This window comes from Neolamprologus brichardi, chromosome 22 (genome assembly GCF_056152115.1).
Source record: "Neolamprologus brichardi isolate AB-2024 chromosome 22, ASM5615211v1, whole genome shotgun sequence".
Classification (NCBI taxonomy): Eukaryota; Metazoa; Chordata; class Actinopteri; order Cichliformes; family Cichlidae; genus Neolamprologus; species Neolamprologus brichardi.
The window spans coordinates 31,567,599-31,586,028 of NC_142124.1; the positions used below are offsets into that span (position 1 = coordinate 31,567,599).

Below are 18,430 nucleotides of genomic sequence, written 5' to 3' on the forward strand. Positions count from 1 at the left end.
TCAGCGTCTCTCTGGTCAGCAATTTGTTTAACAGTGACGTCCACTGCAGCTGCAAGGAATAAACCCAGGTAACTACATTCACAACAATCGAATAGATGACTTTTGGGACACAATAATCCCAAGAGATTTCACCTGCATCTCATAGTCGGGGCGATCGTGGCTCAAAGAGTTTGGAGTTCGTCTTGTAACCGGAAGGTTGCTGGTTCGAGGATTTTCATTCGAGACTGTCCGAGCCATTCCTTGAATGGCTCGGACAGTCTTGGTCGTTGTGTCCTTGGGCAAGACACTTCACCAACCGCCTACTGGTGTTGGCCAGAGGGGCCGATGGCACAATATGGCAGCCTCGCTTCTGTCAGTCTGCCCCAGGGCAGCCGTGGCTACAACTGTAGCTGCCTCCACCAGTGAGTGAATGAATAGTGGAATTGTACAGCGCTTTGAGGACCTCAAAAAGCGCTATATAAATGCAATCCATTATTATTATTATAGTCATTAAGATCACCATAATTACCCTCCATTGGATACCTTGGATCACCCAGGAGAAGCTGGACTGGGTGTTTTCACACCAACAGTGTTTATTCTGTTTAAATCGAACCCTGCTTCATGTCCCCCTTGGTGCAGTTCATTTATGCAGATGTGAGCACGGTGATCGCAAAACAACTGAACTCCAGAGCGTTTCATTTACAGGTGTAAGTTTGAGCTAAAAGCCTTCTGCTGGCTGCGCATGCTTTGCAGGGTACACCACCAGGAGTACAGCCTAGCTGTAAAATGAATGTATATTATCCACGTCGTCCACTTGGCCAAAACCCACAACCTAATGTTACTTTTGTTGCTCCTCTCCCAGACACATCTGACCAATAAGCGGACTAAACATTCTCACATAGTTTATGGCAGGGGTGTCGAACTCCAGGCCTCAAGGGCCGGTGTCCTGCAGGTTTTAGATCTCACCCTGGGTCAACACACCTGAATAAAATGATTAGCTCATTACCAGGCCTCTGAAGAACTTCAAGACATGTTGAGGAGGTCATTTAGCCATTTAAATCCGCTGTGTTGGATCAAGGACACAACTAAAACCTGCAGGACACCGGCCCTCGAGGCCTGGAGTTTGACACATGTGGTTTATGGTGACACAATGCAGCTCGTTCTCACCAACTAATTCAGAGCACAATAAACGAACTAACACATGAAAAGGGCCTTAAATTAAATCAACAAAGTTTGAAAAACATGGCAACCCAATCAACTCAACGTAAAGGATTAGAAAATGATTTTAACCCAGAAGGCGTCATGGCTAGAAGATGATCTTGGTATAAAAATGCAGTCAGCAAACAGTTTTTGCAGACTGTGAGCAGCATCACAGGACCTATATCCCATCATACTGATGAGTAGTGTTGGTTATAAAGACTATTCTGATAAACAAAACTTCCCTTTGGAGCGGGTGTAACACTGAGTTGTTTGCAGAGCTTAAATAGTTTTTCAGTGCAGACTTTTTTGTATATCTCTTGTATTCGTGAAGCTACGAGGACTCAAAAATGTGATTTAAAAAACACAATATTTCGACCCTCTTGCACTGCACACTAAGGCACAGGCTTATGAACTACTGGCTTTGTTTGTATGGGGACACTTTGCTTGAATGGCTGCAGCCACTGCAGTAACATAAAACTGACTGGAACTGTTAAATACCAATTACTTCATAACTGAGCTGATGCTGTTCTCCTCACCTCTTTAATGTGCTTGGTGTGCAGAGGATGGTAGAAAATATATTTGTTCTGTCCAGCTAAATACAAATTAAAGAAATGTTCCAGCACACCAGAACAAACTGTGAGAGGAAGGTGGAGGAAACCTAAAACATGCAAACTCAATACAGAAACCTCAACTGGGATTCAAACGAAGAACCTCTTTGCTACAAGGTAGGAATAGGAGGAATACAAAGAACATTAAAGACTAAAGCAACTCAAATTTTCCATTGGCATGAAGCTATTTAAGTCACCAGTCAGTTTATTCAGGTTTCTCACCTTTGCCTTCTGGATATCTCACACTCTACTTTGACCTTTAAAGCAAAGAGCTCATTCTTGCTGAACTTGTTTTTCCCCTTTCATGCAGCAGAGGAAACTCAGAGTGAGATCTGCTCTCAGGGAAATGTTGGCCTTATGTGTGGAGGTTTTCTGTTAGAGCCAAATGTAGCTGCTTCTTAAAAACTAGTAACAAGTGGTAAAGTTACAATCTTGGATTCAAAAATTGTGTTGGTACGGTATATTAGTATATACAGTGTTGGGAAGGTTACTTTTAAAATGTATTCCATTACAGATTACAGATTACATGCCCCAAAATGTATTCTGTAACGTATTCCGTTACGTTACTCAATGAGAGTAACGTAACGGAATACTTTGGATTACTTAATATATTATCATGCTGTTTACAACTACATGAATTTACTATTGCAGTGATTTATTACTGTTACTGAAGGTCCGCGGCTCCGAACCGTAGTAAAGGGACCTCTGGCTAATACGTAGGGTTCGTGTCGGGCTCGTAGCCGAAAACTAGCTTTACTTTGTTGTCTGGGTCAAGTTTGCTAGCGAGAGCAGTGTTGCCAACTCCTCAGTAAGGAAAATCGCTATTGGCTGTCCTAAAAGTCGCTAGAAGTCGCTAAATGACGTCATCACCTAATTTGCATAATTGGTCATGCTAATGTAATTGTAACCTACGCTGCTGGACAGAGAAATAACATCGTGGAAGAGACATGAAGTGAGCAAAAAATGTCCTAAATGCATTTAGAATTTATTTAGAACTACAAATTAAATTTCTTTTAGCAATTATTGTTTTTTTAATGTCACAATTCCAACCCTGCTCCTTTATCCGGGCTTGGACCGGCAAAAGTGACCCGAAATAGGCACTCTGGTGGAGTTACTTTGTGTGTGTGTTTATAAGTAGTTTTAAACCTGATCCACAAAACAGCATAAGAGTAAAAGAAGAACTGACTGCATTACAGCACCCGCTGCTTGTTGAGAGTAAAAGCGATATGCGCTTTCACGTCTTTTTTTAGCTGGGGGGTCTGAAAACTCGCTAAATATAGCAACAAAGTCGCTAAGTTGGCAACACTGAGCGAGAGACAGAGAGAGGCGTTGAAAGGCTGCTCCAACAGGAACGTTCTGGAGGAAAACACGAACACAATGTACCTTCGAGTCTTAATAGCTTACTTACAACTGGGCTCGTCAGGCTCTCTTCTTGGCTGCAGTGGTTATTATTATATTTACATGCTTCCAGCTCCCGTTTCTGCTCGATGACAGCTCGTACTTTTCCTTTTTCTCCCTCCCTCGCTCACAGACACATAACGTGTATGACAGTCCATTCTCCCTGCAGCACGGACTACACTGCCCATGATGCTACATTCTTTAGAGCTATACCGGTAGCATTCTGCCTATTAGCTTAGCACAACAACTACAACAAAAAGGCCTCTCTCACCCAGGAAACAGAGAGCGTCACCCTGTAACCATGGCAACAGTAACGCTGCCGCCTGGAACAACAGAACGTAGCTGTCAAACAAAACCCAAACAGTCCTGACCCGCCACAATATGAAACAGGGAAGTACCGCCGTGTAATCCATTTATTTCAACAAAGTAACTGTATTCTAAATACCACCTTTTTAAACGGAATACAGTTACTCATATTTTGTATTTTAAATACGTAACGGCGGTACATGTATTCCGTTACTCCCCAACACTGAGTATATACACTTACTGGCCACTTTGTATAGCTTGCTGGTATCAGGATGATTGTTCTGAAGGATGAAGCCTTCAGAACTGTCTTACTTCTCCATGGTGCAGGGGGCTGAATAATTACGCACACCCCACTTTTCAGTTATTTATTTGTAAAAAATGTTTGGAATCATGTGTGATTTTCGTTCCACTTCTCACGTGTACATCACTTTGTGTTGGTCTTTCACGTGGAATTCCAATAAAATTGATTCATGTTTGTGGCTGTAATGTGACAAAATGTGGGAAAGTTCAAGGGGGCTGAATACTTTTGCAAGCCACTGTATTTCACCCAGAGAACTGGAAATTTTCTCTTTTTTTAAATAATTTTTTGTAAATCCCAGAGAGGATCATATGTAGAGTGTCAGTACAGAAGTAACATAAGAAAAAACTGCTTTTAGTAAAAAAAAATTATGATCGTACAAACATAATGCCTCTGTAGATATGACAGCTCACATGTGGGGTGCAGAAAAACAAAAGAAAAAAGAGCCTGGATTGTTTGGTGTACAATCTTTAACTGTCTTGATAAATCTGTCAAGATTCTTTCCATTTGCAATAATATGAAACTAAAGTAAAATGCTGTTTTCAGATTTTAGAGAGGTCTCCTCTTAAATTTTGTGATTTTTTTAAACAAGTTAAAATGTCTCACTTGTTGGCGATGCCATTGGTGTAAAAAGACAACCTCACTGTAGCGGTTCAACTTTAGCACTTCATTATTTTGTATGACGGACAGAAGCTCGCCGGATGTTTCCAACTGTTTTCAGTCTTAATCCTAAAGTAAGCCAAACCAAATCCCAGCATTGTAACATCACAAACATCTCAGTGAAAACACAATTCCCCAAATTTTAATTGCAGTAACCAATATTTCTATTTACAGTGTCCAACCACACTTTGTACACAGCAGCTCGATCTTTTGACAGCATAGTTAGCTTTTATAATTTACAGTTTGAAGGAAGTTGAGCTGTTCCAGAAACCACCAAGCCACCATTCCTTCTCCTGAGTCCATGTGTGGGGAATCTATTCAGCCTCGTGGAGTAAAGAGAGGTAGACGTCAGACTGGAGGAAGCGTGGGTAACAGTCTGTGTCCAGAAGTGAGTAGATGCGTTTCTGTGCGTGGGACAGAGAGCTACGAGAGGGAGCCTGCAGCAGCTGGATCGTCAGGTCTCTGGTCGTACTGTCCAGATTTACCTGCAATAGGACACAGTGATGGTGCAATAGCCACATAAAGTCAATTCAAATACTTTATGGAAAGACAAGCCAAAAAATAAATAGATAAAAATTGGCGTCAAAATCGAGTTCGACTTAAGACTATTTGTTTTCTCCTCAGCCTCAGTTACCAGGTAGCACAATAATGAGTGCTGTATCATCAACATTGTTCCAGTAGAGATGGTTTGGAATAACTTGAGGTTACTGAAGGAAAACCAGCCAACAAATGCTTAACAAGACTGCTCAAAGTCTCCAGGTGAAGAGTTCATGAAGATGGTGGAAAGAATGAGGAGCATGCAAAGCTGATAATGAACAAAGTTCCTTCCTTGAGCAAACATCCCTTAAACAGAGATAATTATTAGCATGCGTCTGTGACAAAGAAATGTATAGAACTTATGCAAGCTTCGCAGATAACCTCACATCCTCAGAATTCCTTCTGCAGCTTTACATCTGCCAAGATCAGTGAGCGGCACAGTGCAACAGTGCATGACTTCGGTGTGTGTGAATACTCCCAGAACAGAGGAGCACTTTCTGAATTATGTTGACATGGCACTGTGATCGTGTTTGTTTTATTCATTTTTCCACCTCAGAATTGAGCTTCAGTACAGACTTGATGCATTTGGGTTTTCCAAATCTGCTGCTAGCACATGTTAGCTTACAAGATTTCATTCATATTATGAACACAAAAGGAAGCTGCTTTGTAGCTTATGCTCCTTTTACTTTGTTAACACTGTTTCTTTGTTCTTCAGTGTAGAAATGTCCAAATCTTCGAGGATATGGTGGCCTACAACTTTTTGAGCTTTGCAGATAACCTTTATCTTGTAGTGGTTCGGTGTTAAGTCATGTCATTTAGGTCTTCCTACTTTTTCAGTGAGTATTCTTTGAGCTCGCCAACATAAAGCACAGTTTGATTCCTGGACTTCGTCTTTCCGTTAATAAACTTTAACAAGTGCAGTTCTCTTCTTCCTGGCATAAATACCTTCAACTAGACAGAAAAGATCGCTTTGTTAAAGTTCCAGTGCTAATGCTAAATTAATGGCATCCCATCAAAAGTCATACTGTTCACACTCATACTGACATTTTACTTTTGGAGTTTACCTACTGTGCACCTTGCTATAGCTGCAGTATAAGACAGTGGAGCTGGACTCCTGGGAAACAAGGGACCTACTGGAGAAACAAATGAATTTTTTTTTTTCTCCACAGTATTTGGTCCTTTAAATTCAGCTACTGTCACACATATAATCTCATGCTGTGGGAAAAATGTCTCTATTAGTGGAAGAAAGAAAAAAAAAAAAACACAACAGCTCCACATGAATGCAGCTATTGATGGCACGCTGTAACGTCACATCTGAACCACCCACACCAGCTTGTTGATAACACAGAGAGACTCTGAGCAGTAAAACAGTTGGCAATGGAGAAAGAGGAAAAAATAAACAGGACTTGAATTACAATTCCTGTTCCCAGAAGACAGGCTGCCCAGTGCAACCAGTAAGACTGAGTATGGACATGTGTACCTCGCGGGGGGCTCCTGGCTGAATGTAGGTTGCGCAGATGTCTTTGGCTCTCCTTTGCAGGCTGAAGTTGGTGGACGAATGTTTGTAGCGCTCACAGGCCAGATAGAACTGCAGGTTCTCCTCGCTGAACTCGGAGCGCAGAAAGGCTCCAAATACCGAAACACCAGCTGCCAGGAAGAGGACGACAAGTGAGCCTTACCACCCCATGCAACATCAAGTTATGGTAAATGGTAAATGGACTGGTTCTTATATAGCGCTTTTCTACTCATCTGAGCACTCAAAGCGCTTTACACAACTTGTGCATTCACCCATTCAGACCCATTCGCACAAGCACATCTTTCTAAGTGCTTTCTAGATAACATTCACACACATTCATACTCCGATGGATGCATCGGAGAGCAATTTGGGGTTAGTATCTTGCCCAAGGATATTTGGCATGCAGACTAGGCGAAGCCAGGAATCGAACCACCAACCTTCCGATCAGTAGATGACCTGCTCTACCACCTGAGCTACAGCCACCCACAAGTTATGTATCTTATAGCACAGAACACAGAAACACTTTATCATGCCTAAAAGGAAGACTAGAGAAAGCAACCTAGCTCTACTTTTTTTCCATGTGAACATCCTACTGAAGGTTAGAAATGTCATGAACATACCACATGATCTCTTGGATTTCTGGCATGGTCCAATGTGATGTCTTGTTGTTCCTCCCTACCATCGAGAGGATTGTACCACTTATACAAACTCATTAACTGCTAGATGGGGTTTATAATGGCTTCTAAACAGCTGTTCACCTTTTCCCCCCTTTTTGTCATTTAAAGTACGGCTGCCACAAACGATTATTTTGATAGTCGACTAGTCACCGATTATTTTAGCGATTAGTCGACTAATCAGATCATCAAGCATCGATTGGACGTAAAACGTACAGCTTATTGCACCAGCAGCATCTGCTCTTATATAACTATCATTAGCTTACAGCTTTAAGTGTTTAAGGTATGTGCTAACTAAAAATAAAGACAAGATGATAGTTTATTAAATTTTAATGAAATTTGCAGATTGTTTCGGTGAAGTTTAATAAACTCCTTGCTATCTAAAATATAACAGGACACCAGAGTAAATTCTCCAGCATCTCACACTTATGATAATCAGCTGTCTGCTTGACATTTATTCAGCTGTCTAAAAACTATAACTTTAATCCCAGCCAAACCGATTTACTCAGGAACAAATAAAATACTAAAAAAAAGCCAAACAATAACATTTTAAGTTATCTAAGTGACTTATATATATTTAACCTGAGTGGTGAAAGACAGCGTGGGTTTGAAAACGATTTGCGGTGTTCTCACGGCTCTAGTTAGCCTTGCTCCCGGCTAGCTATCGAGCTAGTGGGTAACAGACATCTCCGAAAACGTCGGAGCGCTTTTGAAAATATGTGGTGTCTTGATAAACTGAGCAGATATTTGAGGTTTACACAGCTACATTCTCGCCTGAAAATATGTTAAACGTTTATTTTTTGACCCAGAAAGAATAATAAGAGTAATATTAAAACTAACTAGCTGCCGCCATTGTTGGAAACTGGGCTGGGCTGCGCTATGAATTCTGGGACAGAGCTTCTTCTTCTTCGGGGTTTAACGGCAGCTGGCATCCTTGTACATGCAGTGCTGCCATCTTCTGTTTCAGTCCGTTATTACACTCTTAAATCCTACTACTTATTCCTGCGTCTTTTGTGATCTTAAAGCTTCAAACGACGCATCGACTATTTAATCAGTCGTCGATTTTGATAGTCGACGTAATCGTGGCAGCCCTAATTTAAAGACAACAGATAAACACTAGTTAAATGTGGGATCTGGGTCTGCTGCTAAGAGCCACTGGATTTCTTTCATTCGCAGCTCCAGCTAGAACAACGGCTTTATACTTATTAAAAAATTTCCATTACAACCTAAAAATGGTAATAATACCTTTACATTTATAATAAATGGTGAACCATGACCACTGACTGAGTCCCTTGTGGTCATTTGCTAAGACGTGCAATAAGACTAGAGTTCTATTACTGTTAGGAGTCAACTTTTTATTTTATTCTTTTCAACATTTACTTTAATTGTAGAAGAAATTCTGTATCTGCATTGCAGTGTTTTGTTTGTTTGTTTGTTTGTGTGTGTGTGTGTGTGGGGGGGGGGGGGGGGGGGGCGGTTTGTCAACAAAGCTTGGTTTTTCTGATAGCATGCTCACTTTTGATCTGCCTGAATAGGCTTTGCATAGAACTTATCCAGTTACCACAAAAGTTCCCCTTTAGAAGTAGTAGGCTGGTCAGATTACTGGCACAACCTTCCTTTGTATAACGTACACAAAGACATCGCCCGAGGCTGAAATCCTGAATAATTTAGTCATAATTTTGTCAGACCGGGTCGTGCACATGATGACGAGGAAACTGACGTGACAAGAAAAACAAATGAATGGAAACATTCTGCGGCATTCAGAATATGCCGTAAATGCATCGGTGTTATCAAAGCGCTTCATCGGGACACGCCCTGCTTTTCTTGAATGGGTGAAAACGATAGACGACACCAGCACAGAGCATACTGCCAAGAAACAGGTTTCAGGAATGTGCCCGTACACGCTTCCCCTTCACGCACCGTTAAACCCAGAACCCTTGTTGATATCAAGTCAAACATTCTCAAGCCTTTAGACAGACTTTGAAACAGCTGTGATTTATAACCATCTTGGTGTTTACTATCTATTCTATTCATAGAAGCAGCAGGGGCAGGCTAAGTGCTGCACTTTCAGCAGCACAGAGGGTCACTGACGTCAGACCAGATGTCGACATCGATTCAGCTTAAAAACTTGAGAAACGTGATTTTTTTTTGTTGCACAAACATGTCTTTAAAGCAGAAGTTGTGAGACAGAAATGTCACAGGATAGGGTTCAGGTCAGAATCTCATAAAGAGTAAGGACATTAAAGTAAATAAAGTATCTTTCTCAGTGTCAGGTTATCCTGCTGCAATTTGAAGCATATAAAGAAAATACTTTCTTGTTGTATTTCTTTAAATCTGAACACAACTCTTTCATTTTTCCAGAGTTGACATTATTAGTACCTGTTAAACAAGAATGCAATAAAAGGCGACTCCCACAGCTGCATCCTGAAAATGATTACTGCAAGGGTTCAATTGTGAATGAAGGAAAACAAATCACCGTTGTGGCAAAGATCCAGGGAAGCAGAGGATTACTTAATTTAAGCAAAGTGTAATCTCTGATATGTAAATGAAGTAACAGGAGTATTGCTGGTGTCCTCAAACCAAGCAGCCCCCATAGCAAAAAGAAAAAGAATGGATATAACAATCAAAAATGGCATTAATTTCTCCAAAATACAGACACTCAAAGTAGGTTTGGAAGAATAATAAAGGCTTTATTTTAATTCACTCGTCTTTCTATGCTGTTAACCATGAAATGAGAATGATACAGTGGTTTCATAACGTGTTGTAGATGATTCAATTTAAAAAAGGGTCATTTTAGCACATTGTTAGGTGGTTGCTAGGCAACATGACAACATTATAATTATGTTTAATTCAGCCTTTGTGGATATAAATGAAAAGTTATTGTCATGACATTAGGATGCTTTTGTGAGGTGTCACAGGGAAAAGAAACAGGTCATTAAAGCCAATTGCTAGATGGTTGCTAAGTAACATGGTGACATATCTGATACAGATAAAAATCTCCAGCAGACTAAAATGTACCTGTGTGTAAAGTTTGGTTGCTCATTTGCCAACGAGCAGGTGGCCTTTTATTACTTTTCCCAATCCTACCTGGAATCTCTGATCATTTTGCTCTTTTAACCGTATTATTTGCTGTGTGTTCTTCCCAAATCCAATCATTACCTTATATAGAGTCTAAAAAACGTAGCAAAGAAAAAAACTAAACTAACACCATAATGTTAAGTTACACAGCTCTTAATGAAAGAAATGCAAGTTGAAAATCTGTTTTCGTCATGTCGTGTGCGTAATTCAGGGTCACAGGAAATTAAAATAGCCAGGCCTTCAAGGGCTTTAAAGTCACACCAAAAATCTAAATATCCTTCAAGTGTTCCCTTAACTTTAACTATAACTTAAGGGGGGGGGGGGGGGGGGGGGGTCTAGGGCAGCGATCCCAAACCCCCGGGCCGTGAGTCGTTTGGTACCGGGCAGCGAGAGTTAAGGCTCGGGTGAGAAATTTATGGTTTTCAGGTTTTTATCCTTAACTGTTTCCTGGGTCTTTTCCCGTGTTGTAGTTGTGTTTCTTGTTTCTTATTTTGAAAGATATATTTACGCGTTACCATAGCAACCAGAGAGCATTAAGGGGCAGAGAGAGGGATGTTACTCTCAATGTTGTTGGTGCTTTTCAGGAGGACGCTGCTAATAAAGTTACACAATTACACAATGACTTCACGCTTATTATTGTTATTATATTTAGAAAACACCACCGTTTGTGTCTTGGTCATATCATTTTATTTTGTTGTATTTATCCACGACACCTTAAACGCCGGTCCGTGAAAACATTGTCTGACATTAAACTGGTCCGTGGGCGTCGACTCTAACTTGTAGTGGAACTAAAAATGTCACGTCTGTCCTCAAGTAAGACGTGCAGCACAAGTTATGGAGGAAGCAAAAATGCACGACTGTCAGTGTCCTATCGGGCGATGTGGTCATGTGACTTGAATGTCTCCCCAGTGCAAGAGTGATGTGTAAGTCTGACAGCAGGGCCAAAAGAGAGACCTGCAGGTCACCAAGAATTTGGGGATTCAACCTCTGGAGTATAAATGAAACTCTGGTGACCATTCAGCAGGCGAGATTTTCCCCCAACACTGCTTTGCCCACTGGGAATTCTTTTTCATTGGCTACTCCAGCATTCCCTCTTTCCCGCACTGCCAAAATTATTTTCATTAATTTCTGACATCAGATATCTTTCTAACGACTTCCCTCAGTGTCAGTCAGTCCCGCTTCAGTCTGTCTGTCACACCTGATCAACAACTTGTCCCTAATGATTTTTCCATCTATTAACTTTACGAGTTCATCTTCTCTCTGCTGGCTCTACTCCAACACTGTACAGACTCCAGAGGATTTTACCAACTCTAGTCTTCATTTTTAATAACATCCTGGTTTGCTTTCACAACTCTGAAACAAGGAACTTCTGAGAACAAGGAAAACCACTGAGGCAGCATCTTGGCTGACCCTAAGTTAAGGAAACAAAATAGGCAGCGTAATTGGATAAAACCAACCGAACTCTGGAATAAAATACTTAATGAGCTGCGTTTCATCTGAAAAACTATACAAATGGTAAATGGACGAGATCGGGCGTGCTCAGGGCTTGTTAGATTGTCCACCCACTTTTACTTCTTCTTTAAAAAAATTAAAATTAAATTCCCTGTACTTATGACCTGTAAGTAAGCATTTGTGCTGTTCTTTTTTTCTAGTCTACTTGGGCGCCCAAAGCATTTTATACAGCACAGCTCCTTAACTTATTCACACACACACAGTTTATTTTCTGCCTAAGTGCTCTCTAGCCAACTTTCACACACTCTAGCATTTACAGTGTGTGGATGAGACTGATGAACAGAGTGGGATGCATGCACGATGGTGTGGATGTCAAGGATACTTTGGCATGCAGATCAAATCACCAACCCTCTGATTAGTAGAAGACACGCACTTCCTTCTGTGCTTCAGCCATCCCCCTAAAGACATTTCTCTCTATTCCTCTAAATTAAAAGGAATACAAGTTCAGCATGTTTTCTGCTTAAAATGTCGAGTATCAGACCCAAAACTCAGAAAAAAGCAGGACTTACTTGGACTTTCCAGCAGGACATTTACGGATTCGGCCCATTTTTCCAGCTCATCTCGATTATAATTCCTCTTCCTACTGTGACCCACTTGACTCCACTGGTGCATGAATACAAGGCGAGACCTTCTCTCTTTAGCACTACGATACAGGAAAAGATGGTAACAGAGAGTCAAGGCGTGTCAGAGGAGATGGTAGCAAAGATAACGCTGCCATTGAAATAAACATCAAACCTTCACATTCTTATAACATTAAGACAAGTACCGACTCGCTTTCAGAATCAGAGAGACCCTGAAAGTGAGTCTAAGATAAAAAATTAATTTGAAAATGCTCTCACTTGTCTTTTTGTTCTGTATGGGTCAGGTTGGAGTTTGACGAATGAGGACTCTGAAACAGAAACAGTAAACTGAAGTTAACCTTTTTCATCATTTGTTGAAAGTTGTTCCAGACCTCAGCAGCTTTAAACAGCTCGACTGAACAACAGCGAGAGTTTAGAGGCCGTAAACAGAAGACGACTGAAGCTAAAACAGAAGACGCGTGCATATCTGATGCAAACAAAACAGTTTTGTCTTATTTTCAATTCTTTAGTCGTTTCACACCAAAGCAGTCGGTGTGGTTTGGATTAAAATATCTCAAAATAAAATATATATTGTTGTAAAGTCAATTTATTGCACTGCTCAATATCCTGCTTATTATTACAGTAGACCTTTCTCCACTTTAAACTGAAATTATTAAAAAGGGAATAAAAATATTAACATAACTTTTTTCCAAAAAGTCTACTTAAGGCAGACCCAATCAAAAGTATTATTTCAGTTTTATTTATGTAGCACCAAACAGTCGCCTCAAGGTGCTCAACATATTGTTTATGTACAGTAATTCATAGACAAACCAGCTTCCAGTTTGGATTCAGGAGACAGACACTATCTCTACTTTTAAGATTAGGCTTCAAACTTTCCTTTTTGCTAAAGCATATAGTTAGGGCTGGACCAGGTGACCCTGAATCCTCCCTTAGTTATGCTGCAATAGACGTAGGCTGCCGGGGGATTCCCATGATGCATTGAGTTTTTCCTTTCCAGTCACCTTTCTCACTCACTATGTATTAACAGACCTCTCTGCATTGTATCATATCTGTTATTAATCTCTGTCTCTCTTCCACAGCATGTCTTTATCCTGTCTTCCTTCTCTCACCCCAACCAATCACAGTAGATGGCCGCCCCTCCCTGAGCCTGGTTCTGCCGGAGGTTTCTTCCTGTTAAAAGGGAGTTTTTCCTTCCCACTGTCGCCAAAGTGCTGCTCATAGGGGGTCATATGATTGTTGGGTTTTTCTCTGTATCTATGAAGCGCCTTGAGGCAACTTTTGTTGTGGTTTGGCGCTATATAAATAAAATTGAATTGAATTGAATTGAATCAAATGATACACAGCCGTGTTCTTCTACTATAATCTCTACTTGTCTGTTAACATGAAGCTTCTAGTGTCAGGAAAGTTCCAGCACTGCAGTAGCAAATTATGCATTTTAATTAAAAGAAAATTAGCGATGCAATGACAAATTGAGTGTTTCTGTATTTGTTTCATTGAGTTTACAGTTCAGTTATTCAAATTCAGTTTGATCTACCTTCATGTACAAATAGAAAAGCCCATGAGTGAAAAACTGGACCCATGTGGGTCGTTTTTAATGCAAATTCATAAAGAATGAAGAGCAGCATCGTGCACGAGGGCAGGAAGTAAACTAACAGACAATAGATATCCAGAGGATTTTGAACAGTTGAGCCGTGATCATAATTATGCCAAACAGAATGGAGAGACTATGTGTGACCATAGCCATCTACTGCACCAGCTCACACAGATCCTAGAGCAGATTGGGAATTTGGGACACTCATTAGAGACCATTAGAGACAGTCTCGATTATTTTTATTTCCTCGTACTTTTCTATCATACTGAATTCATGGGGAAAAGGGGATTTCAGACAACAGCTGTACTATTCAGCTGCTATTGCTATGTTTCTGCTGACAATGTAAACAACTTGCTGTTTGCTAACATTTCAGTGTTTACATTGGGATATTTCTGAACACCACATCTGCTTATTTGAAATGTAGAACTCTCTAAAGTGACAGTTTGACTTACGCCATCCTGTCACTTATAAGCCTCTCCAAGTGAAAAACAGGCTCAAAGTTACTAAAGTGTTTAAACCTTGTAAGGCATTGTGCACGTCCGCTCGTGGCACCCAAACATTACATCTGGCACCAGGACACGTGAACAGGATCGTTTGTGTTCTGTAGGCTGGAAAACGCTGCAATTAGCCAGTTAGACTGGAATATGAGGAGTTTAGAGGATGGTAAATGTACAGTTTGGGGGTTTTGAAGGTGGCCGTGCTTTTCTTCCTCTAAAAATCTACAACAACATTTGTGCAGCTGTTAAAGTACCAGCTGCACGAAAACACAGCATAGAAACACAATAGAAATGTCATTTACTGCACCTGTGCAAAAAGACTCTTGAGGTGCAGCTTAGCAGCTGTCAGTCTGTCTCTCTGTTGGTGTCTGTGCTCCATCTTCAAGGAGCCGGAAGAGGACGAAGGCGACGATGGAGGCAGATCGGCTTTCCCCACGCTCTCAGTGCTGCCCTGCACAGCTGGGGCCAGCTGACTGTCACTATAAGCCCTGCTGCCTTGACTGATGAGACAGCCTCTGAGCTGGCTCTTTTCCACTTTACTCAGCTCGCACAGGTTCTCCGCACTCACGCTGTGCTCCCGAGTCAGCTCGTTCTTCATCTCACCCGGACTCTCCGTGGGCTCCTGGATGATGGGAGTCAGGCGACCTGATTTCCCAGCCAGCTCATCATCCTGCAAGTGACCTGTGCAGGTGCCAGACTCGTGGTCTTGTCCAGAATTCTTCAGTGCCTCTTTTTTCCATGTCGGGAAGTCAAGATCAAGGAGGGAACCCTCAGAGCTGAATCTACGCATTGCAGCTGTATTAGAAGTGATGAAAAATGGAAAAGGAGGTGCTGCGAAAAAGAAAAGAAAGCAGGAAAAGCTAGAAGTAAGTAAAAAGGGGCACAAAGGGATCAGACTAGAAATGAAGCACAGAAATATGCGGGGGAAGATTAGGGTTGGGGAAAAGGTGATAAAATTGGACAATTAGAAAAAACAGGCAACTCTCCTTATTTCTACTATGAACGGCTGTCTGACACCAGGACACTGGGAGAGGAACCTTCTGGCTCTATTGGTTAAATACTAGAGGTGGGAATCACCATACATCCCACGATACGATATTATCACAATACTTAACGCACGATACGATATTATTGTAATTTTTAAAAATATTTTGCGATATTCAGATTCTGTACATAAAGGTAAACTTTATCAATATTCATTTTATCTAATATCAAAGTCTCACACTCAGTCTTTCTCTCATTTCAGTTTGATTGTTGACAAACTGAACGGTTTGTATTACAGTCTAGTCCAACTTAACTGAATCAACCATCTGGTACAATTATAGCTATTCTGAACTATGCAGTTTATGAAAACTATGCAGCCCCTTCAGCAACTGAAGAATTTGAAAGTAAATTAAAACAAAATATAATTTTACATTAAATAAAAAAGTTTTAAACTTAATTAAAATAAAACATGTCTTAAATGAAAATAAGTAAACTGTCATGTTTATTGCTGCCAAAAACAAGTTAAACACATTTGGACAGTGAAGGAATGTCAGGATTCTTGCTCAGAAAAAGGATCAACATGCTCTGAAGTCAGAGCACAAAAACCTTTTTTTGTAACAAAATATCGATTTCTGCTGTCCCTGTATCCATACATTATTAGCAAACAAAATATCACCATGCTACACAGTATCGATTTTTTCCCCCACCCCTAGTTAAATGTAGGGTCCTCTGTGCACTGGCCATGTTTCGGGGCACTGCATAATTAGCCAATTAGATTGGGAATCTGAGGAGTTTGGAAGACAAGCAAATGTGCCTCAAAACATTCCTAAACTGTTTCTCTGGAAAACATAGTGGAAGTCCATTTACCAGAGACAGACTTCACTCATCAAAATGTATCAATGCTCTTCATAAAATATTCACATCCAGTGAATATTAATTCAAAAGGTTTAGAGGCATAAATAATGACTATGTGCTGGAGAACAAGAGGTTTCTTCCTGTTAAAAGGGAGTTTTTCCTTCCCACTGTCGCCAAAGTGCTTGCTCATAGGGGGTCATATGATTGTTGGGTTTTTCTCTGTATCTATGAAGCGCCTTGAGGCGACTTTTGTTGTGATTTGGCGCTATATAAATAAAATTAAATTGAATTGAATTGAAAAGAACAAGAAAACACGAGTAATTTCATTTTTATTTCCTTCTCACAAATCTGGAACTATTATAAAAGTCTGACTCTGGTGCCGTAGCTGGAATAGTCTCAGTAGTCTCGCTTCAATTTAAAGGAAGTCTCTTTTTCTTATCTTAATACTTTTAATGTTTAACTACTCTTTGGTCTATTCAACCGCAAATAAAGCAAGTCAAGTGTTTCTGAGCATTAAAAGTCTAACCAGGCGATAGAAGTCATATAAAAACAGTCTTATACACATGTACGGCAGACTAACTCAAATTTGTCAATAATTAATTTCCACATTTCTGACTTGGCAACATTTCCTAGAACTGAGGTTTGGTCTTTTTCCAGTTCAAACTGTCCATGAATATTAACTTAACAACGAACTTTATCGCTGGTTTTTATCTCCCACTGTAAAGCTGCTGTTGGACTGTTTCACACTGAGACGTAAAGCCCTGCAGCCTTCCCAGACCTTTGCTCAGCACAGCTCTGGGAAAAGCGACAGCTGATTGATATTTAAAAATCGTTAAGGAGTGCCGGGGCTCTGTCAGTGTACTCACCTCTTCCTCGACAATCTTAAGCTCTCTCCATGACCAAAAGCAAAAATCCTCCAGATCTCAAGGGGAAAATGTCCATGAACTGACGAGTCTGGTGTTAAGCTTTGCAGATTTCAGGTGTCCGGGAGAACGCGATACCCAACGTCCGACAGGATCTGTTCTTGACTCAGATCCTTCTGCAACACAGTCAAGTGCTCACCGACAGAAAAGTGTTGCCGAGAGCACAACAAGTGCTCCTCCTCACGGCTGCGGCCGCCACACCTTCAGTCCTGCCTCAACTTGTCCGTCACACTTTATCAGAGGTCCCTACAGAGGAGGGTGCAGCTGAGACAAGTCAGCCAAATGTCATCTCAAACAACTTTGCTAAGGAAGGACGTTTGAAACGGTTCAGACGCTGAAAATGATCCGTAGAAGGGATTCTGTATTTTACGCCACGCAGCGTAAACCTCTGTTTCAAATAAACAAACCGCATTTAAAAAACAAACAAACAAACAAACGGGCGATTCAAACGCATCTGTGTCAAGTAACAACGAAAGGATCTGGCTCAGTGAAAGGACCAAGTAAGAAGAAACCCTGTGTTATTAAATTATATGATTTCTTTCGCACTTTAATTAAGCTCCAATCACCCAGTCAGAAGAGAAGAAAGGCGGACATACGTCCATCATTGGATTTGCATTGCTAGAAAATGATTTGGCCCGAATGACGCAAATATCTAAACAATCACGATGAGCTGCTCAAACCGAGCATCACACTCTGACTCTGGCTGTTGGTACAGAGACTGCTGATGTGTTAGGACTTTCTAAACAATGGTTTACAGGGACTGGTCTGAAACAGCAGCAGGTCTCTGGGGGAATAGCCGGTGATACTGGAGGCTGAGGTCAGAGGAGAAAGGCCGCTTCCAGCTGCCAGAATGTTTTTTTCCTCCGAGACAGACAAAATTGGCACGAATCAATCAGGAGCTTTTACTTTGAAAGGACTACGGAAATTCCTAGAAAGTTTTACCTCGTGTTGCGTTGTGTTGAGCGTGTGCTGACGCAGGAGTTTTGTGAAATGATAATTGGTTGATCAGGTATGTGAGAAGTCGTATCTCCTGTAGTTTTTAGCTTCAACTGAAGGAATAATTCTGTTTTGCTATCTTGTTTTAAACACACACTCATCTGCCTTTTATTTCTATAAGCACAGTTGTTCCAGCGAAAGAGGAAAAACAAAATAAAAGCATTTAGAGTTTTCAGAATTTCTGATTTTTGATTGTTGGGATTTTGGGACCAAGTCTCTTTACAAAAGTAACTTTTT

General features: G+C 40.8%; 1 protein-coding gene across 1 annotated transcript; it reads right to left on the reverse strand.

Annotated features, from left to right (window-relative positions):
• Positions 1 to 4,348: 4,348 nt before the first annotated feature.
• On the reverse strand, positions 4,349 to 17,371 carry si:ch211-152p11.4 (regulator of G protein signaling 18). The gene is made up of 6 exons (XM_087834980.1): positions 17,141 to 17,371; positions 14,743 to 15,331; positions 12,606 to 12,655; positions 12,276 to 12,409; positions 6,467 to 6,633; positions 4,349 to 4,934 (listed from the first exon to the last, which is right to left on the reverse strand). The coding sequence occupies exons 2-6, from the start codon at positions 15,223 to 15,225 to the stop codon at positions 4,764 to 4,766; spliced, it is 1,005 nt and encodes a 334-aa protein (XP_087691106.1). The 5' UTR covers positions 15,226 to 15,331; positions 17,141 to 17,371; the 3' UTR covers positions 4,349 to 4,763.
• Between the last annotated feature and the right edge of the window lie 1,059 nt (positions 17,372 to 18,430).

Excerpts from the sequence above, each read along its gene's own strand:
- si:ch211-152p11.4 (XM_087834980.1), bottom strand. The coding sequence starts at position 15,225 with ATGCGTAGATTCAGCTCTGAGGGTTCCCTCCTTGATCTTGACTTCCCG. Across the intron at positions 12,410-12,605 it reads CATACAGAACAAAAAGACAA|TGCTAAAGAGAGAAGGTCTC; the intron begins GTGAGAGCATTT and ends CCTGTATCGTAG. Across the intron at positions 6,634-12,275 it reads TGTCCTGCTGGAAAGTCCAA|CTGGTGTTTCGGTATTTGGA; the intron begins GTAAGTCCTGCT and ends TCTTCCTGGCAG.